This window comes from Apus apus, chromosome 1 (assembly GCF_020740795.1).
Source record: "Apus apus isolate bApuApu2 chromosome 1, bApuApu2.pri.cur, whole genome shotgun sequence".
NCBI classification, from domain to species: Eukaryota; Metazoa; Chordata; class Aves; order Apodiformes; family Apodidae; genus Apus; species Apus apus.
Genome location: NC_067282.1, coordinates 152,010,445 through 152,032,181, shown reverse-complemented (window position 1 = coordinate 152,032,181; position 21,737 = coordinate 152,010,445). Strand labels below are relative to the sequence as shown.

General features: G+C 49.6%; 1 protein-coding gene across 1 annotated transcript; it reads left to right on the top strand.

Moving 5' to 3' along the window:
* The first annotated feature begins 571 nt into the window (after nucleotides 1-571).
* Nucleotides 572-11,416, top strand: MFNG (MFNG O-fucosylpeptide 3-beta-N-acetylglucosaminyltransferase). Its single transcript, XM_051626799.1, has 8 exons — nucleotides 572-919; nucleotides 6,176-6,224; nucleotides 6,757-6,859; nucleotides 6,953-7,106; nucleotides 7,578-7,663; nucleotides 9,797-9,962; nucleotides 10,434-10,519; nucleotides 11,350-11,416. Exons 1-8 carry the CDS (start codon nucleotides 572-574, stop codon nucleotides 11,414-11,416), a joined length of 1,059 nt encoding a protein of 352 aa, XP_051482759.1.
* Nucleotides 11,417-21,737: the final 10,321 nt, after the last annotated feature.

Below are 21,737 nucleotides of genomic sequence, written 5' to 3'. Positions count from 1 at the left end.
CCGGGACGAGCTGCCGGGAGGGAGCAGGTGGAGCGGCAGCCCCGCCGCACGCGTGGCACCGGACCCCTGCCCCGCAGCCCCGCGCCCCGCAGCCTCCGCCTGGGCTGTGCAGGCCGGTGGCTTCTGAGGAGCAGGTGCTTTCGGTCCAGATTCCCCGCTGGTGGCTCTGATCTGGTTTATCTGCCCCCTCGATCCCCAGCCTGGGACCCTCGGCATCTCCACGGGGAGCGGGGATGCTCACTTTCCTCCTGACAGGCTCTGCCAGCCACCTGCCAGTCGCCTCGGAGTGTTTTCCCGTCTTGTGTCCCTGCCTCGCTGGGTCATCAAGCCTTCTTAGCCTGTGAAAATTCTCCCCGCTTCACTGATATCCTCTGAAGCTGCTGTCTCTGTGGCTTTTGGGTCTTCACGCACCTTATTCCTTGGCCACGTCTTAATTCAGAACTCGCCCTTGGCTTTATCCTGCCCCTTTGGAGGCTTTGAGAAGAGTGGACAGCTTCCCGTGGAGGTACGGGCAGAGGTTGCCCTTTTTTTGGTAGGACACCGGCTGCAGCAGGTGAACAATCTGGGAGCCATGGGCCGTCGGCTCATCCGTGGCCTTTCTGGAGCTGCTGTCTTCCTTGCCAGCGTGGCTGTCCTCTCCGTGCGGCACCGTGGGGCTCAGGAAATGGCTAGGTACCCAGGGCCCGGGGAGCGGGGAGGGGGCAAGCCAGAGAGGCAAAGCAAAGTGGGCCCAGAGGGTGCCCCGGGAGGCGGTGGCAGGGGTCAGAAGGATCTGCAAGTTCATCCTCTGGAGGGGTACCGGGCTGAGGGAAGCCTGACCCTTGCGGACATTTTCATTGCTGTGAAGACAACCAAGAGATTTCACCGGAGCAGGATGGAGCTGCTCCTGGACACGTGGATATCCCGAGCAACAGAGCAGGTGAGTGTGTGGATTTGGGCTAGAGAGGGGGTGTTTGGTAACAGCTAGTGGATTGGGTGGAAGGCATAAAGATCAATGGAAGGGAAAGCTGGGCACTGCAATCCCACCCAGGACTTAGTCTCATTTTCCCTAATTCCTGCTTCTGTTTGCATTGGAAGGGGGATGCTACCCAGTAAAATGTTTCACCAGCAGCTGGTTCATGGGAAAGGCTGGCCGAGAGGATGAAGAGCTTATGTGGGCCCTTCCCATCAAGTCTGGATGAGTGCTCTTAGCAGGCATCACCTGCCCCTAACCTAAGCCGGACTCTTTCAGCTTGAAGCGGAGGGGGTTTAATTTCCCTTTTTTCTTCAGTAACTCTGGGGACCACAAACTGCCTGGGCCCCACCAGACTGAGAGCACAGACTGTCCCGGGTCTGTACAAAATGGTGGTTTTCTACCACCTAGTGCCTTGAGTTTGCTAGGTTTTGAGCTGAGTGGCTCCCCCCAGCCCTTCAACAGGACTCCTGCCTTGCACCAGGGCACCCTTTCCCCCAGGACGTTGTGGTGCAGCGTGCAGGGGAACAGGGCTGCAGGACACAGGTGCAGGAGGTGTGTTTGTAGCCCTCTTTGCTTCCCAGCACATCAGTGTTGTCCTGAAAAAATAACTAATTTAATCAGCACAATCCATGCCTTGCTTTTTTGGGCAGATCCCTCCATGCGCGTGATCTTGAAGTGATGTGGGTCTGTATTTGACTTTCAAAGTTTTGTTGTTGTTGTTGCTGTTTTGTTTTCTTTTTAATGGAGGGTCTAATGTTTTCACTCTTTGCTAAAGCAGAGTTTGGAGAGTTTCCTTCCTGTTGGAGGAACTGATGTGGGGCACCACGTTGTTGGTGCTGTGCAGACTGGCTTGCTGGTGGGCAGAAGTACTCCCCAGAGCCCGGGGACTTCTTTCTCTCCCTTGCAGAGCTGCTCCTCAAGAAAGAAGAAATCTTGTGGCTGCCCCTACAAGGTTGTTCTGTTTTTTTGCCTCTGCCTATGTGTGATGGGTGCCTAGGAGACAATTTCGGGCCCCAGCGAGGGAGGGGGATGGTGGCAGAGGTATCAGACAGGAGAGGGCTTGAAGCAATGCAGGGTTTTCTGGGTAAGGGTGGTTTTCCACTTCATTGTGCTGCAACTGTCTGGTCTGCTGCAGTTGTCACAGGAAGCCACGTCCTATTTTGAGCACACTTCCTCTCTGTCTGCATGTCCCTCTCAGCATCTGAGATGCCCTGCTTCCTCTTCCAGATGCACTTCTCCTCTCCACCTGACTTCAGCCCAGCAGCTCTTTGGAGCAACCTAACCCCCACTGCTGCACTGGCATTGCCATATTGTGATGGGGGCATTTGGAGTGGGTTTTTAAGGAGCAGCTCACCTTTCCCTCCTCCTTTTTTTGAGAAATAGATGCGTGGCCAGTCCACTGATGACAGGAATTAGATACCAGTTTCCCACATTCATCTGACCCTCTCTGTTTGGCAGGCAAATTATGTCCAAACCTGGGAAGAGATGTTGGAATTTCCATGCTACTGCCAGCCTCTAGGAAAGCTTCACAGACTGAGCATGAGAATCGGAAGGAAGGGCAGAGCAGGAGTGTCAGTCATTTCTAACCAGTATTTTTTCATTGTTGTTAAATTTTTGCTACAAGCTCAGTGTTTTCCTCCCCCTCACCTCAATTTTCCATGTTTTTCTTCTGCTTTTTTAAACTAAATGGCCTTCAGGGCAAGGGAGCGGGAACAGAGAGGGAGGTAAAGAGAAGTACATGAAAGTCAAAAGCATTTGGTGTTTTTGAAATGCTGCTGGAGGGGGTTTTTGGAGGTAGGGGAAAGGGTTAGTTTTGAAAAACTGACCATTTAGAAGCCTCCCTTAGCAAAAAATAAAAGAGAGCTCTCAATTTGCAAAGGACATTTAATTGTTGTGGGGGCAGGGACAGGGCACCAGACCTCCTATTACTGAGTCTTTATGGAGAGACACAGGCTTCAGGAGCCAGTTTTGGAAAGATCCAAGTCTCAGAAGCCCTGATGTGCAGAGACTACCCTCTCCTAGGGCTGACCCACTGTCTTGCTTACCTTGACTCATGGCTGAAGACAGTGGGTCCTCTGCAGGTGGCCATTGGAGAAATTTTAGTAGCTGGCCATGCTGCTGATGCCAAACCTGGTTTCAGAGCTCATTACCTGCATGGTGTTATCCCGGAGGAAGCAACCCAGACCTCACAGGTCAGGTCTAGGTGACTGTAACAGGAGGCAGGAACATCTGTGGTTTTTATGACTAGGACAGGCTGCAAGAGCCAAATTAAAAGTCCTTTAGGTCAGACTCTATCAGGGGTAGACAATAAGAAAGAGAGATGTTCCCTGAAACTGCACTGTTTAAACAGAACAGAAGATATGCAGCTGGTGGGAGATGGGGTAGTGTGAGGTGAGCACCCATTGCTGGACCACACTCTGCCTCTTGAGAACTGATCCACAACAATCGTGGAGCTTGATGTCAAAGTCATTTCAGTGAAAGGCCGTTTCCTCAGAAAAGGTTTAATCTCAACAAGTGTTGGTTTTGATGATTGTTTAGGCTGGGCAGCATCTTGGAGTGGCTTAGATTCTTGGTCCCTGTAGTTTTGGTGGAGGTAAGTCTAGGTTTCTGGTCTGAAACAGCATTTTGTTTGGTGATGTAAACAAGTTCTAGCATGTCCCCTTCTTTCAGAAACCCAGACATCCAACTGACTGAAATGAAATGTTTGAATGACCCATCCTGAACTGTTTTCACAAGTTCTGTGTTGTAAACACACTGTAGATTTTGAATCCGTTTGCAGGGCAGGACACAACAATAACCCTGTGGAGGTGTTTGCATTGAGGAAGGGGTTTCTTCCCAGAGGAGGGTTTCCCTGGGAGCCTGGGACATGAACATGGCCCTGGATTGTCAGATTCTACGTCTTTATTCCCTTTTCCTAGTTTTTACTTGCTAGGATACTCTCCTAATCGGGGGTGAGGAGGTCTCAAAGTCTGGTGTTTATCCATTGCATGGGCTCTTATGTTCATGGAGAACCAACAGGCAAAGCCATGTGACACCGGTGGCTTCATGTCAGTGCTTTCACAGCCACCCACACACATCCTTTCCCACCCCGCCTGCTTCTCCACTCCAGAATGGAGGGATGCTTTCTGTGTTGCAGCCCTTCTCAGGCCTAGATTGGCTGCCCCACAGTAGGGCTGAGCCATCCTGGCACAGTCTCAGCACACTGAGGCACCACGATGGGAGATCCTGCATGACCCCATGGATGGTCTGTTGGAGAACAGGAAGGTAGATATGATGGGGAGGCTGCTTCTGTCTATCCCATTTGCTTGCAGGGGCACTAGTGACACCAGGTGTTTCTCTGCTTGCATGTCCCCAGTAGGGAGAAGAGGTCTGGCGGGGCCACAGAGACCTTCTGAATCTCTGCCAGACTCTGTTACAATAGTCAAGAGCAGCTGGTGTCTCCTTGATAAAGACTTGTGTAACTGTGCCAAATGGTCTCCAGGCAGGTTTTTAGCTGAGGCCCTTCTTCTCTCTGTCCCGTCCCAGCCATCATGTGTAGCTTTGCAGAGGGACACACAGCACTGGTCCCTTGGATGCACAGTAGAAGCTGCTGTTTCAGGTTGCCCACTCTCAGGGGCACGAGGGATGGAGAGACCAAGGTGCAGGCAGCTGCTGGTACTGTTGTGATCTCCTTCAGGACAGAGCCAGGGCACATAGTCCAGCATCTCTGGAGTGCTGGAGATTAGAGCTTGGGAAACCCAGAGAAATCAGATTTAACTGGTCCCCACACTCATAGTCTCATTTTTCCAGTTATTTTGGACAGTCTGATATTCACTGTGGTGACAATGTAATTCATCCTTGGGTCATGTTTGGTATCTGCAAAAAAAACATTTCCCACCTTGCATCAAGAGGAAAGTAAGAACCTTGGAATACTTTCACAAATAGAAAATCTGGGAAAATACACATATTCCAGTTTGAAGTCAATTGGATATGCTGTTTATTAGGCACATGATTTCTAGTCAGCTTTATGGCTGTAGGCAAGTCATTCCCAGCAACAACATTTCTTGGGTTTTTTTTTGAAAATGTCAGAAAGTTTCAGTGTTTTGTTTTTTTTTCTGAAGATGAAATATTCGTCATAATAGAAACATCTGGCTCGGGGATGCTGGCGAGGGAAATCCCGTGCCACTGACAATCCCTGCCTTGCCTGAGGCTGTGCTGTGGTCCCCTGACCCAGAGCAACTCCTTTACCTGAGTCTTGGCTAATTGCTTCTCATCCCGTGGTCACCTTGAAAGTGGTTTTAACTAAGAGACTTTTCTGGTGGGGGTGGGACTGTGTGTGTGGCCCGTTGCTGCAGCTCAGCTGTTGGAGGGTGGTTTCACTGAGTCACTGCAGTGCCTATGTCTGAGGCAATGAAACCAACCTGCTGTGTCTGCTCAAGCCAGGTGGTCTCTGAGGGTCCTTCATCATCTTCTTTTACGTACAGAATGTTTCTCTCGCCACATCCTCCTGATGGGGCCCGTATCTCCCAAATGCTGGGTGGGTGTGGGGATATGTGGAGTCTCCTCGTCAGAGCCTTTGGGAGCGATGACAGCTCCTGGAGCTGTTGTCTGGTGGCCTCTCTTTTGTCCCTGCACAGGTGCTGCATTTAACCAGCCTGTGGGCAGCTGGTGGAAAGACTGTTTATGGCTCGCGACTCCTTTTTGATTTCATGAAAGCTCATTTTCTGCCTGAGGGAAGCTTTTCTCCACCAGCCCTGATCCCCGCCTGGTGCTGAAGGGGGGGAGATGTGCCACATAAAGGCAGTGAAGGGGATTAGAGAGGCCTGGGGGTGGAGGAAGAGGAAGAGAAGGCGGGAAGCAGCAGGGGGCTGTGCAAAGTTAACACACAAACAGATGTTCTCCTTTTAACCCCAGCATCATTCAACCACAGTGCTTTTATTTTTCTGCCACCGACACCGAAGCCAGGGCTCCCTCAGCCCCTGGCTCAGTGTCATAGGTCCCATTCTCCCTGGTCCTAAGCAGGGAGAGGGTGGGAGAGTGGAAATGAAGCCTCAGAAGGGCTGATGATTGTACTGTGGAGGAAGGGGGAGTGTGACTGTCCCTCTGCACCACTGCTGTCTGGGAGGGAGGCACCGCAGCAGCAGTGGGGTGACCGTGATGAGCATGTCCAGAAGGGGATGAATGGTAAGGAGCAGCACCAGCTTCAGCCCTGAAAGTAACCTCTTTTCCTCATTTCCCCAGACCTACGTCTTCACCGATGAAGAAGACGATGCCCTGAAAAGGAGAATGGGTAACAACCTGTCCTATAACAACCCTCCCCTCACCTTCAGCCTCTGAAATGTCACCGCCTTGGGAGGGAATCTGATATGAAGGCTGTCTCTCCTGTGCTAGCCGTGCCTCTTGAAGCACATCCCTCGCCATGTCCTGTGGGAGGACCCCAAGCTGCAGCAGTGATGATTTGGTTTACCTGGCTTACCCCAGGGCATGCAGCCAACTGGAGGCAGGGTGTACTCTGCCTGAAAGCAGCCATGGGTGGAAGCAGCCCATGAGAGAGGCCTTCAGCCTCCACACCCTGGCTAGCAGTGGGCAGGATGGAAGTGCGATTGGCAGGTGTCTAGTCTTGGCCAAGATGCTTGGCTTCCTCCAGGTTTCATCTCTTGGTAGGGGGAAGGATGAAGCCCATCTCACCATGGGCTTGGATACCTGTTTTGGGGGTGTGAGGAGGTTGACTGTGAACAAACCCCTTCCCTCCCACTCAGAGGTCCTCTCCATGACTGTGTGAAGTAGGCTGGCCTGAGCCACAGCTTTCTCTCTCCTGGCAGGCAACCATGTGGTCTTCACCAACTGCTCTGCAGAACACAGCCACCTGGCCCTCTCCTGCAAGATGGCTGCTGAGTTTGATGCCTTCTGGGCCAGTGGCCGGAGGTGAGGCAGGGCTACCACAAGGGGTACCCCTGAGAGCAAGATGCACCCTCCTTAACACAAACATCTTATGTCTTTGTTCCCATCTCCCCCCAGCTGGTTTTGCCATTTGGATGACGACAACTACCTGAACCCTCAGGCCCTCCTGAAGCTCTTGTCATCCTATTCTGCGACGTGGGACATTTACCTGGGGAAACCCAGCCTGAACCGACCCATCCGGGCCTCTGAAACGCTGCCAAACAACCAGACGGTACAGCTGGTGGTGGTGGTGCAAGGGCCAATGGGTTGGTTTTTGGTGCTCTGGCTCATTGGCCATAGCTGCATCCCAGAGAGACACAGGTCCCCAAAGCAACAGGCAACAGCTGAAAACTCACCAGTCTTGTCTGAGCATGGTTGTAGATGTTGACTCAATCCAATCTACCTAGGGGAAGAGTCTCACATCTCTGCTGTGCCTTTGGGCACTGGTCTGCCAGGAGATAAGCCTGCCTTGGACAGCCCACCTGCTGCTGCCAGCAGGAACTTGGCCACTCTAAATATGAGAAAGTCAAAATCCATGCTGTACTGCTGGCAAGTCCTTCTTCTGGGCAGCAGTCAGGGTTCTGGGGTGACAATAGGGCTGTGTTTATCCTGGCATCAAGTTGGGTTTCCAGCACTCCCATGTCAGGGAGTATGATATTGTCTGAGCCTCTGCCATTGATTTTTCTCTGCTGTTTCTCTCCAGAAATCTGTGAGCTTCTGGTTTGCCACAGGAGGGGCTGGGTTCTGCATCAGCCACAAGCTGGCAAGCAAGATGGTGCCATGGGCCAGGTGAGCAGTGCAGCTGGTGAGTATGGGAGCCTTTGGGGACGAGGAACATGGCCACACATTAGTTTCTGGCAGAGTCAGGTCTAGTTTTGTGTGTCTGGTGTTTGAAAGGATGTTTGCAAGGGGCAGAGTGCCACATGCTACACATCTGCAAGCATATGGGACTGGAGGAAGGATGTAGTGGATGGATCTGCCATCTGATTAAAGAAGCAAGAGCAGACACGTCAGCAAACATAGAATAATAGAATCATAGAATGGTTTGGGTTGGAAGGAACCTAAAAGATCATCTAGTTCCAACCCCTCTTTCAGGACACCTTCCACTAGACCAGATTGCTCCAAGCCCCATCCAACCTGGCCTTGAACACATGATCACAGGATGACATACTCCCCTCTGCCCAACTTCTTTCAGCTCTTGGTTGTTCCCTCTCACTCCTTCCCATCTCTTTCAGCTTCCTCAAACTTTTTCCCGTTGTACTTTCCCTGTTTGCCTGTCTCCTCTGCCCTTAATCTGCCTCTTTCTAACCTCCTGCATGTGCCCCCTGAGCTAATTTCCCATTTCCCAACTCCAGACTCTCTTCAGCTTCTTACAGTGGCCACTGTCATTTCCTCAGCTTGGAGAACAGAGGTAGGTCCTGGGGTCTTGTGTTAGCACAGTCTGCAACAAGATGATGTTTTCCACAATGCCTTAGGTTATATCACAGGCTACATGCATGTACAGTGGTGGGCAGTGGCTTCACCAGCCTTAACAAGAGCTGTGCATACCCAGAAAGAAGGATCCAATCCACCCCAGGTGGCTGCTTTAGCTGATGCCCATGGTATGTATTTTATGGTAGACCCAGACAGGAGGATAACCTGTGATCTAAGGTGAAATGGAAGTGGCATGGGTAGAGAAGGCCCAACCTGGCAAACAGTCTGCCACTACTTTGTTAAAATACTTTAAAAGCATTTGCATGAGCTGAGGGGTGTTACAGTTGACAGTACTTCATGCTGTGTGGCTGCTTCCATTTACAGGAGTCTTAACGTTGGGTTTAGCCTGTCATCAGAAGATGGCCAAGCTGTTGATGTTACCTTACAGTGCAGCCTAGATGGCTTAGTCAAGCTGCAGGAAATGATCCTGTTTCTTTTCCCTTTTGGTGGGCAGCCAGCTGAATATAAGCCAGCAGTGTGCCCGGGTGGCCAAGAAGGCTACAGGCATCCTGTCTTGTGTTAGGAATAGTGTGGGAAGTGATTGTCCCCCTGTACTCAGCACTGGTGAGGCTGCACCTCAAGTATTGTGTTCAGTTCTGGGGCCCTCACTCCAAGAAAGACATTGAGGTCCTGGAGTATGTCCAAAGAAGGACAATGAAGCTGATGAAGGGTGTGTAGAACAAGTCTTGCAAGGAGCATCTGAAGGAACTGGAGAAAAGGAGGCTGAGGGAAGACCTTATTGCACTCTACAACTATCTGAAAGGAGGTTGTAGCAAGGTGGGGGTTGGTCTCTTCTCCCAAGTAACAAGCAATAGGACAGGAGGAAATGGCCTGAAGTTGTACCAGGGGAGGTTCAGATTGGATATTTGCAAAAATTTCTTCACTGCAAGAGTTGTCAGGCACTGGAACAGGCTGCCCAGGGAAGTGGTGGAATCACCATCCCTGGAAGTATTTAAAAGGTGTGTAGATGTAGTGCTTAGGGACATGATTTGGTCATGGACTTGGGAGTGCTGGGTGCTTTAATATCACAAGCTTGAGCTTGTGATATTAAATGTATTTTCCAACAAAAAAATTTCTATGATTCTTCCTCCTGGTCCTGGCCATGTGGTCCACTGTTTCTCTTGTGCTGGTTCATCTGACCCCTCAGGGGCTCAGTGCAGCTCACCAAACGGGTGGAAATCTGACCTGACAAAGTCTAGCAGCATCAGCTCACTAAGGAACTGGGTATGTATCAGGGACAGCACCTGGTAGTTGGTGGGACAGCATGTCTGGGAGCAGTCAAAGAGCAAACACATTCCCAAATCTTTCTAGGTGGAACTCAGGGATTCTTTCCCTAGTTTCAAGGCTTACTCTGGTTTCTGGTTAAGTCCTCCACTTATCTCCCACCCAAGTGGATACCTACATTCCCCCTACCCTTGTCCTAACCCATGCAGCCTTACTCTCTTCCAGTGGTAGGAACTTCCTGAGCACTTCAGAGCTCATCCGCCTGCCAGATGACTGCACCGTGGGTTACATCATTGAGTGCAAAGTTGGTGGGAAGCTGCTGCCCAACATGCTCTTCCATTCCCACCTGGAGAACCTGCAGCTCATCCCCCCCTCTCGGCTCACTCAGCAGGTGAGTTGCTCCATTGGTGTCACTAATGTGGATTGAATCAATCATCAGGCTTTCCTGATAAAGGCTTCTTTGAGATATGGAGCAGATGTTGCCTGCATTAAAAATGCCAGTCATGGTGCCCATGGAATCAGTGGTGGGGACACCACTGTGTGGGAAATGATGGGAGGATTGAGGGCATCCCTGGGATAATGTGGCACGAGAACAAGCAGAAATGATGATTGACTGGGGAAAGGGCTTTGGCATGGCACCACAACTGCCTTGCCTGAGGAGATAATAAGGGATGTAGGGGGCTTGGAGAGGCAAAAGACTAGCATGGTGGACCATTGTTGAAGGAAGACAGGAGATACATGGAAGGCAGAGGTCAAGCCAGCAGAGGAGGAACCAGAATGGGAGCTCCTGTCACCCGAAGTAAGTTCCTTGCTCCTGAGCTCACCTCATCCTCCCTGCTTCTTTCTCACCACCCCTTTGCAGGTCACCCTCAGCTATGGTGTCTTTGAGAACAAGCTCAATGTTATTGAACTCAGTGGCCCCTTCTCACCCCAAGAGGACCCCTCAAGGTACGGGGCATGAGTGCTCTGGGTGCTGCTGTGGTGTGAGCCCTCACATAATGGGCTGGGAGGGGGAGGCAGAGTGAGGGACAGAAGCCTTGAAGTCACATGGCTTATTGGGTGAGGGGCACACCAGTGGTAAGCTGCTTGTGAATGCTTACAAGCTTTGCAAACCTTTTTTTGATGAGTGGGAAGAAAAGGAGAATCAAAACATTTTATCTGGACAATTCCTGAGCCAAAAGTATTGCAGTTTATTTCACATTTTGAAACTGAACAAGCTAACCTTTTACCTCAGGGACAGGAACAGAAATGTTCTTTTAAACTCAGGAAAGGAAATTCTGCTTGCTTTTTCGTTTTTTGTTTTGCTGAGAAAACTGAAGGGAAAAAAGGAAAAAGGTTCACTTCAGGCTGAATGCAAAGAAAAGTGCTCTTTGATTTACCTTCTCTGCTTTGAGTGAACAAACCTAAAGTTGTTATTTGCAGAGCATGAGTAGGAAGCTTCTGGCTGGAGATAGCAGGGGTGGGAAGCATCTAGGCGATGAAAAGACCATCAACAGAGCTATGTAGTGGGAGCTGGTGCAGTGCCCATCTCCCTGCCTGTGGTCACCATGGGCTTGGGCTACATGGGCCAGAGCTGGGTTATTCAGGTGTTGGGGGAGGTTTGACTGCTTAGCTTCACTGAGAAAAGACATCTTGAGGTGAACATCCAGTTCTGGAGCTGTGTAGTGCAGGGTGGGTGCCTGATGAGGGATGGGACATGAGGGAGAGGTCTTCCATTCTCCAGAAGAGTGCTGGTGTAAAAACTGATTGCTGATCTTCCTTTGCCCTCTCCCCAGCAGGTTTCGATCGCTCCACTGCCATCTCTATCCTGACACCTCCTGGTGCCTGCAGGCTGTTGGCTGGTGATGCCTGAGCCTCAGCTACAGTGGGTCCTGGTGACATCCATTCACCTTGTGCATGGATGGGGGTGGGACACTGAAGAAGCTTAGTGCTCCCAATTTCCCCTTTTCTGTGGTGGTCTTGCACTGTGTGATGGGTGTTTTTGGTCATGGCGGAATACTGGTGACACAAGACAAGAGACCAGATCTCTCCCAGAGATGGATAACATGGGCTGGTCACATGGATGGGCATCTGTGCTGAGACAGGTGTGAGGGATGGGAGCGGGATGCCTTCCTATGCAGATCAAGGATTGGGTGGTGACTGCTGGGCATCTGGGTAAAGATGGGGACCTGCTGCTGCTCCTTGCTGTGGATTCATCTTGCTGGACTAGAAGGGCCCTGGATATGAGTAAACAGTGCCCAGCTGGGGATGACTGATAGTGGGTGGTGGCTCCAGCCTCTCTGAGCAGGCCCTCTGCCTCCACATCTGCTTGTGCTTTCCCCACTACCCACTCTTCCCAGCCACAGCCCCTTGGCTGAGTCTTTGCTTAGTCAAGGTCTGTAGAAATGGAAAATGTGACCATTTCTGTGCTGAATGAGTGCTGGAAAAGCGTAGTCCTTGCCTGGCAGGGGGGATATGGGTAAGAAGTACAAAGAATCAGGAATCCCACTCTCTGCCAGGACAGAGGAGAGAGTGTGGGATGGGGGAGCCAGGAGGAGACAGAATGAGATGAGGATGGTTCCTGCACCGAACACTGAAGGCTTGATCGTCTGTGGCCCTGCATTATTCCTCTTTTATAACTTACTTGATATGGGCTCAGGATATTCTCTTGCTCTAATTACCAGCCTGTCATCTGAGATTAGACTCCAGCTCCTACCTGTGAGAGAGGAGACATTAAGGATTAGGACGGACTGAAAGAGAGGAAGAAGGAAGAGATGGAGAAGGAGCACTCAGGAGCAGATTAGAGGTTACAGCTTTATAATCTTCTCTGTGCCCTGACCAAAAAAAATAAGTCATGAAAGAATGGAAATGGCAAGGCAAAGAGCTTTTTATCTCAATACTTCTTTTCCCCAGATGCTAAGAGCAGCTTTCTGCCTTCCTGCTGTCCCTGCTGAAGCCCAAAAGGGGGAAAGACCAGGCCCAAACAGGTTATGAGCTTTCTGGCATGTTTGTGGAGAGTCCTTTTCTCAAGTACAGAGCCTGGCATGAAAGCTGGGCAATTCTGCTCACTGGGGAGGGAACCTTGGCACTATTTTATCCTTGTACACACAGTTACACAGCTGGGAGAGAGCGTGGCAGGGAGGGCTGGAATGCAAAGAGGCTGTTTTAAATGACAGATGGTGCCACAACCAGGTATTTCTCATTAAAGAGCCTTTCAAAACACACCGCTGGGATCTATGAAAGATCCCTGTAATCTCCAGATGAAAGGACAAATGCCCTTTCCCCAGCTTTGATGCTGCTGCTGTGACTAAGCCTTCTGCTGGTGGGCTGGAAGAGCCATGGACAACTATCACTGTACTTCTACTGTTTCGAAAGCTGGCCACCCTGTCACCTCCAGCCCCCAAGCCCCAGCAACCCCTACCCAGCAGACAGGAGGTTTAAAGGAAAGGCATCAGAAAGACCTTTCACCACTGCAAAGGAGGATCTAGAAATAAACGAGCACTTTAATTTCTGGAGAAGCAGAAAGCAGGACCCTGTAGAGCTGTTTTCCAGCCTGGTCATTCTTACTGTCATTTAACCAGCTTGTGAAGAAGCAGTGAGTCCTGCTTGCTTCCCTTGCACAACATGCCTTTTACCTGGAAATTAATCCTGAGCAGGCACAGGGGTGGCTGATGCCAGTAACCATTCCTTGAGTCATGCGACACACTTGTCTCACACAGCTACACAAACCTAGAGACTATGCAGCTCAATACAGAGATGCCCAATATTGGAAGACAAGGTGTGACATAAAGAAGTCCTGCCCTACATGGCAAAGGTTTTGGTTTTAACTTAACAAGAAGATGAAGAATACTTCTTTGAGAAAAAATTGGAGTCTTCAAGAGAAATCAACACTACCTTGGTATCTTCTTTTTTCTCTCCTTTCAAACTCTCAGCTGTGTTGCTAATTGAGTCTTGGAGCTAAAAAGCCAGTCCTACCTGTAGATGTCCTGATGATAATCCAAGGAAAATGCAATTAATGTGCCCAGAGATGGAGAAGAAACTGCTAAGGTGAACTCTCCTGGGGAAAAGCAAAACAAGAGAAATTGGAAATATGCTTTGAATCCTGGTCTGAAATGGCCTGGTACCTTTTGCATGGCTGAAGATCAGATGTTAAATGGGTTGAGGCCTTGAATGACTGCATGAGGACCAGTTTCAGACTGGACTTTGTTGCTGGAGCAGTTCAGTGCCACTTCTGCCGAAAATGTCTTGACTTATAAGGAAACTGAGAAGAGAGGAGAAGATGTCTGGGGCAGGACATCTCTTGGGCTGTAGAGATGAATGACAGAAAAGTCTTCTTATGCCTGTGACACCAATGCAATGGGAAGAAAATAGCTTCTCAGAGTTGACAAAAGAAACCAGGTTTTCTCTAAGAACAGAGAGACAGCTTAAGGGGACACTCGCCACATGAAATCTGATCAGCGTGAAAACCTGAGTTAAAATTAGTTTCAGGAATGGTTCCTGCCCCTGGGGCTTGCTGTCAGATGTTGTGGTTTTATGGTCTCATTTTCCTAGTTTATTAAAATGTTTAGCTGCTTTCGAAAATGAGAAACAATCTCACGTGAAACTTTTCAGAGGACTGTATTTTTTTTATTCTCCTTCATGATTTTCTGATGTAACTGTTAAAGTTTTTGGAAATATTCCATTTGGTCTATTCATTATTTTTTTTCTTTCTCTTATTCTTTTTTTATATCTCTCCTCCTCTCTCTCTCACTCCCTTTTCTCATTACAGGGAAAAAACCTGAACCCTATCCCAAGGAAAAAAAAAAAAGAAAAAGGAAGGAGACGTGATCTTTTTATTTTACTGGGAAAAATGGGGTCATAGTCAAAGGTGTTGGCATGACCCAGCTGTTGTACAACATTAAGTGTAGCTCAAGGTTTCAAGTTGAGAGACCTCTGCCTGCCCAGCACCATAGCAACCAACACTATTAATGATGTTTAAGCTGTATACTGAAGAGTCAGAAAAAGGAGAAGGAGAGGAAAAAAAAGCAGTTACAGTATTTGAAATTGAAAGCATTAAATGAGGTTTTCATGTTAACAATATCCTTTCTTTGCTTTCTCTTTAGCTGGGAAGAATTTTTATAAGAAACCTCCTATTTGACAGTGCAAAAAAAATGCTAATGACTATCCTTTCTTTAGGGGAAAAGAGAAGTTAGTTGAAATAGGTGGGAAACTGCAGTTGTTGCTAAAGGCTTGAAGGGGAGAGAGAAGAGTAGCAGCCCTTGACAATGCTTCTGTCCCTGGTGCCAACTCCTCTTAACAACTCTGCTGTGAAAGAAAAAGAGATTTTTAAGCTACTGTGGGATTTACCCAACTTGTACTCAGATTGCAGCCTTCAGCTCTCTCCCTGGGCCTCTGACTGAAGATGCAGCCTTCAGTAGATGAGCAGTTTGCTAAAGAGAAGCCAAAAGGTGAGAAATAGCAATAAGTTAAAGGAGACTGGAAGGAAAGAAACCGCCAAGCAGGGCCTTGGAGGAGAGCAGGGGAATTTAAACTGTGCCTTGAAAGTGCTGTTTGGGAGCTGCAGTGGGAAAGGGGTTGTTGTCTGTACCCCCAGCTCTGGATGTTTTTGTGATCAGGATAATTGTAGCTCACCAGTGCCAGAGATGATGCCATCCTGTGGGTCAGAGTGCACCTTGGAAAAAGGTGAGACCAGGTTGGTTGGCCCCAAACCTCTTATTTATTTATTTATTTATTAAATAGATTAAGTCAGACAAGTCAGTGTGTTTTCATCTGACAGTTATACTCAATTCCTTAGAGTAGATTTGGCCTCTTAATTTTGAAGCTTCCTCTGCCCTTGCTTACTTGCCTTACTTACCCTACTGCCCTTGCTGCGTGAATGCAGGCATTCCGCACAGCCCAGAGGTGGGTCAGAAGCTCTTGTCATTAATTAACTTAATTTCTTTTGTTTTCAATTCTTGAAATACCTTACCAGATGGCTGGCTTACACTTTTGCACCACTGGCCACCAGGGCTATACACACCTGAGCACACTTCTGCTGTGGATGCAAAGGTGAAGGAGTGTGACTGACTCCTCCATTTGGTAACTGCATGGGCACAGAGCGACATGGACCATCCTCTTCTTCCTCAAGACTCCTCCTAGCAGCTGGTGTCAGAGATGGGGTCTTATGCTAACTGGGACTTTCTTTTGTCTCAAGTGCTGCTTGCTGGGCTTATGTCTCCACTGAAGGATGAATTACCATAGACATAAGCAAGGCCAGGAAGAAGTGCAGCATCACAAATGTGCAGATAATGGTGTCTTTTCACCAGCTGATGCAGTTTTTTTTCCTCTAGACTTTCTGCCCAGTTACCTGGGAGGTTAAAGGGCTGTGCTGTTGTTGCTCAGCTGGCACTGCCTCTTTAAGTCTGCTCCTTGACAGCCTTAGAGTTTTGTCGCTCCCTGTTTGATCCAGCTGGGACTCCAAGAAAGATGAGAACTCCTCTCCCTCCCTGTTTGAACTGTATGTGATTAATTACAGATCCCGAGAATGGGCTCTTTGCCTATCTCTCATGTTTAAATTGCCTTCCAGGATTTTGCAAGGCAAAGAAGCCTCTTCAGATGTTACATTCTGACTCTGCCTTGGTCAAGCCTCCCCTGGTTTTGCAGGGCACTGCATCTCATTCATAGTGAACTTTGAGAACAAATTAAACTGAGTGCTTTGTACATGGAGTTGCTGGCCCTGACCCTTCTGCCACTCCTTGAGAAGAAGACAGTGTTGATTTTAGCAACATGAGAAAAAGTGCAACAAAACAGGGCAATTGGATAGGGAGAGATGCTGCTATTCTGAACTGCTGCTTTCCCCATCTGAGCTCTAGAAGTGGGGCACAGAGAGAATCTGCAGCTGGTCCTTTGGCCACTGTGTACCAGGTGAAGGATATGCCACAAGGTATCCAGCATATGTACTGGCAGAGAATCCAGCAGCCCTGTTTATGAGCCAGGGCTGGCTTGTGCTTGGTGCTGGACAGAATGAAAAATGGTGCCTACCCTGCATCACTTACAAGCAGAGGCAGGGTGGAGAAGGAGGGGAGGCCTGACAGGATCGATGAGACAGTATTGTCACCTTCAAGTACAGGGAACAAGATGGTCTTTGGGACAGCAAGGGGAAGAGTTTGGGAGCAAAGACCCCTTTCCACCCAGAAATACCATGAAGCAACAGATCTGAAGGGTGGCTGATATAAGCATGGGGGGCAGGAGTGGTGGGGAATGAAGAAAGTGGTTTAAATAAGAGAAAGTACCAGAACAAAATCTATTTTGTCTTTATGGCTGTGTTGACAACTAATGAATGCCAGCCTGATACCATGTGGCTTCTCACTCGTTACTACCCCAGTAGCATAGGAGGAGATGTGGGGCTTGGAAAGAGCACGTGCTCTACTCTGTGCTGTGTGTCTTCTGCCTAGAGAGAACGCTTAACTTTCACAAACATTCAGAGAAGACTGGGGCAATAAGCAGGATGGATGTGCTGAAAATTCTGCTCTTTCCTCACTGCCATCCATTCCCCACATTACCATCAGCTTTGGCTGGAGCCAGGCTGACTGCAGAAGCTGGCTAAGCTCTCTCCACTTGTGTGGGTGCTACTTCTAGTGTGCAGGGGAGAATGCTCTTCTGCAAAGTCTTCAACAGGCCTGTTTCTCAAAGGCATGGTGTAGGGTGCAGACAGACAAGGTTTTGGTGCAGCTGGTGGTCCCCTCCGTACTCCCCTCCCTTTCCCCCAGCATTCAGCTAGTGTTGGATGGTGTCTGTTTTTAGAAAAAGTCGCAGAATCAACAGCTGAGCTGATTTTCCAAAGGGACACATAAAACAAGCAGCCTGCCATCTGCTCTATTGTCCTGGAATAGCGGCTTGGAGGGTGGGGGAAAGGGAAGGAGGAGAACGAGGGGAATGAGAAACAGAAGTAGGGGGAGAGGGTGAGAACTAGGGGGGAATGTGAGAGAGGAGGACAAAAGGGGAGATGAGGAGGTCATGGAGGGGAGTGGGGATAGAGGGGGGTGAACATGGAGGCTGAGGGAAGAGAGATAGAGGACAAAAAGGAAAAGGGGAGCGGTGTGAAAGCAGGGATGTGGTGAGGGAGAGGACCAGAGACAGGCATGGGGGCAAACAGGGCTTGCTTGGGATCTCCCTGGCTTGATTCTCATGAGCACTGCAAGCCACAGGAGCAGGCACTTCCAGCACCTCTGTCCTTCCTGAGCCAGAACCTGGCTGCAAAAAAAACCCCGAACTGGACTTAGTGGCCTGGATAATCACTCCCACCCACCCAGCCCTGCCTGCTTGCCTGCTGTACACCCCCATCTCTGCGTTGGCTTTTACTGAGTGCTTCAGGGCAGGGATTGAAATCCAGGTTTGGCAGCAGAGTAAATAACAGCAACACTGGCCTCTCCAGCCTGGGAGGGGGGAGGGCTGGTTTTAGTCAAAGGTAAACAACAGTCTGTATTCTCTGACCCTTAATCCAATTTTCTAGAACTGGAAAATAATGTTCCAACTTAGACACGTGGTGCTAGCCAACAAGAAAGGGATGGCTACTCAGCCGTCCGGCTGCTGGACATAGCACAGCCAAGAAGAGCAGAACTGAGGGAGATGCCACCAGGCAGGTAGCTCATCCTGGCAGGCCTTGGACTATGCTCTTCTATTCTGACTGTTCCTGCTGCATTTTCCTTGCTTCAGTCATGTCTAAAGGTGGGACTGGCTTGCTGGCAGGCAGCTCATCCTCATGGAAGGTGGGGCCAGTAGATAAAAGACTTCCTAATTTTCTCTGTTGACAGGAGAAATGGAGCTCATCTGCTACCCACATCTGCATTCCTTAAGGGCATTTTGCCTTCCATGGTGACCTGGAGAATGGTGATTATGGTGTGCTTGCTGTTATATGGCCATGGCAGAAATAATTATGCATTCCTGCTAGAGGTCAAATGTGAGCAAGATTTCAGTGTTGGAGAGAAATATCTGTGCTGTTACTAGTCTGATAACACAGGGGTCTGAGTGATTAGAGAGTTTGCCCTCTGACTTGGACACAGTCAGAGAGTTAAGGATGTGGTGTTGTTAAGCTATCAGGAGATTATCTAGTCCTGCAGCAGGGCTGGCCACCTTACACTCCTTCTGCTGGATGTTTTTCCAACTGACTCTTAAAACGTATTGATCTGGTCCAGACTATTGGCATCAGATTGGGAAAACAGGTTGCTGGTAACAAAGCACTGGTACCAGGTTTATCTTTGTAAGGCAGGTTTGTTCTGCAGCTTTGTGCTAACACTGATTTGTAGCTGCCCATGGAGCAACTCTGTCAGGCTCTTGGGCACTGCTTTCTCCTCTACGGGGCAGATGATTTGCAGTTCTCTGGATCAAAAATGGTCTGGTGAGGCCAGGACATGTTTGGAAAGAGGCTGAGACACATACTAGAGCTGAGAACAGAGGAGGCCAACTCCTTTTCAGTCCTTTCATTTTGCAAAATGATCTGGCAGCCCACAGTAGGGGCTGGAGCTGCTGTGGAGCCAGACCACCTGTCCACGCTCTGGGTGGACCGTGGTTTCAAGACCACTTTTCAGATGAAGCCTTTTGTTAAGCCTCAGGGCCATGGAGAGAAATCTCCTCACCAAAAGCTTCCTGGTGGCGAACGTGGCCCGATACACACCGCACCTGTGTGATGCCAACCCCTTGTCACACCGTCTGAGCAGACCAAGCAGAGGCGGGACAGCCCAGCCCATGCTCCCATCTCAGTCCTTCCCAGCACGGACACCCAGAGCCTGGGGTCCAACAGCAGTGGGGACAGAGAGCACCCAGACACATCCAGAGCAACCCAGGCTAGGAGCCGGGTCCCCAGATTTCTTGCTGAGTGTGTGCGCTTCACTCCGCCTGGCTCAGCTGGCTCCCGGGGGGACACTGCTCTTCTGGGACTGAGGTTCCCCGCGTGTCCGCTCAGCACCATGGACAAGGCTGGGCGCGCCGCGCCGCCTGCCCCGCCCGGCCCGGCCCTCCCCTGCCTGGCCTTGCCTTGCCTTGCCTTGCCTTCCCTTCCCTTGCCTTGCCTTGCCTTCCCTTGCCTTGCCTTCCCTTGCCTTCCCTTCCCTTGCCTTCCCTTGCCTTGCCTTTTCTTCCCTTCCCTTCCCTTCCCTTCCCTTCCCTTCCCTTCCCTTCCCTTCCCTTCCCTTCCCTTCCCTTCCCTTCCCTTCCCTTCCCTTCCCTTCCCTTCCCTTCCCTTCCCTTCCCTTCCCTTCCCTTCCCTTCCCTTCCCTTCCCTTCCCTTCCCTTCCCTTCCCTTCCCTTCCCTTCCCTTCCCTTCCTTTCATCTTGGTCCAGGCTGGCAGGCAGCCTCCTAGTATGGCAGGATCTTTCTTTGGCTTGAGACCAGCACCAGGCCTCTTTTGCTCTTGCTTACGAAGAAATACACAGTGCTGCAGCTCTGTACACAGCTGCTCTGAAGCTGTGGCTTAGATCTGGGTTATTTTTTGCAGATAAATCCTCTTTTCTATCAGATTTTACATCAGGCAATCCCTCCAGATCTCTCTCTCTCTGACTTCCCCCTTCTCTTCCCTGCTTTGTGTTCTCTTTCCTTACATCTGTGCTCTTCCCTCTTTCTACATGTCTCCTCAAACCCCCTTTTCTTCCCCTATAGCCAGCTCTCTGTGAATATAATTACATCTGCTCACTTTCTGCTGCTCTGCATCTCCACATTGCTATTTGTGTCTCCGCTGCCCTCAAATGTATGCATTTCACTGCTTTGCTTTCTACATCTCTTTTTTTTTTTCACTCTGTCTCCTGGCTGTTTCTCTGTGGTAATTTCCACAGTGCTGTGAGTTTATCAGAGAGCCCTCTGTGCCCTGGGTTCTGCACATTGAGAGATGAAGTGAAAAATATGTGGTAGGTGCTCTTTTTGTCGGGCGACCCTGCTACAGCTGATGGACCTCAGCATCCTCTGCAGGGGACTTACCTGTTTCCCACACTGCACCTTGCCTTCCAGATGGTCTAAGGAGAAACTTCCTGGGTGATGGAGGCAGAAAACTACCACAGTGAAGGAATTAAAGCTACATGCAGTCTGGGAAAGAGTTGGAGTCACTAACTGATGGATGGGTAGACTGGACGGTGCCCTGATAAAAAAGCATTTCCCATATCTAAGAAGAACTCTGGTCTCTATTTCCCTCATGGTCTGTGCCCAAACAGAACAACCAGCCTAGGAAGGGGGCAGAAAGCCATGGGGACCTGAAGGGAAAGAAGTTGTCAGGGAGTTGTAGTCAGGGATCATTTCAGGAATCCCATGTAGATTTCTGTCTCTCCACTATTTTCCTCCAACCTGGGTGGCACAGGAATCATCCCTGGTTTCCCTGCAGGGGCTTTTCAAACCCTGAGATGTCCCTGAAACAGATCTCCAACATCGGTGCAGGGGCAGGAGCTAGTACCTATTGGGCAATGAAACAGGCTGAAGGCTTCAGTGCTACTAGGAAGTAATCCATTTTGGGATAATGGCATACAAAATTCTGTTGTAGAAAATAATTTTCCTTTACAGGAGCCCAGGGAACTCCCAGCCTGTCATCACTTTGTTTGGGATTTAGCCAGGGGACAATGGTGAATGGGATCCATGCCAACACCTTAGGCATCTGGATTTGAGCAGTGAGGAGAAAGAAAGGATGTCTTGGCTGCTTTTCACTTTTTTTTTGTTTGTTTTTTTTGGTGCCTTTTGAAGCAGAAGCCCTTGTGGCAGTGACAGGCCCATCCCCAGGTAAATGGACTGCAGCAGCTGGAGATTGGTCTGGAAGAACCGCAGTTGTGTTCCACCTTGCTTGCTCAACAAGACACAGTGTGGCATACAGAAGAGTTCACAAACTGTTTGGAAGAGGCAATGGATTTTCTGTCAAACTGGAGTTATCCTTTGTAAAGTGATATTTACATTTTTACCAGACAAAAATTTTCTGGCCTGAGATTCTTCCAGCACTTTAGATTAATAGGAGCAGAGGCTGGCTCCACATTGTCTGTGGCTCGACATTTAGATGACTGTCAGAAGGGGAGAGAGGGCAGTGGTTCCAGCAGGGTTTAATGAAAAGCTGAGGGAAAGCAAAGTTTTTGCTCCATCTTGGATGCTACTGGTGTACTTTTTGCATTACTCTGGCCAAGGTCAGGGAAGAATGATAGCCACTCACAGCTCCCTCCCTGGCAGAGAGCTTCCACACAGGGC

Coding starts and splice junctions, on each gene's coding strand:
- MFNG (XM_051626799.1), top strand. CDS start 572: ATGGGCCGTCGGCTCATCCGTGGCCTTTCTGGAGCTGCTGTCTTCCTT. Junction 920..6,175: donor TATCCCGAGCAACAGAGCAG/GTGAGTGTGTGG, acceptor TCATTTCCCCAG/ACCTACGTCTTCACCGATGA. Junction 7,664..9,796: donor AAGATGGTGCCATGGGCCAG/GTGAGCAGTGCA, acceptor ACTCTCTTCCAG/TGGTAGGAACTTCCTGAGCA.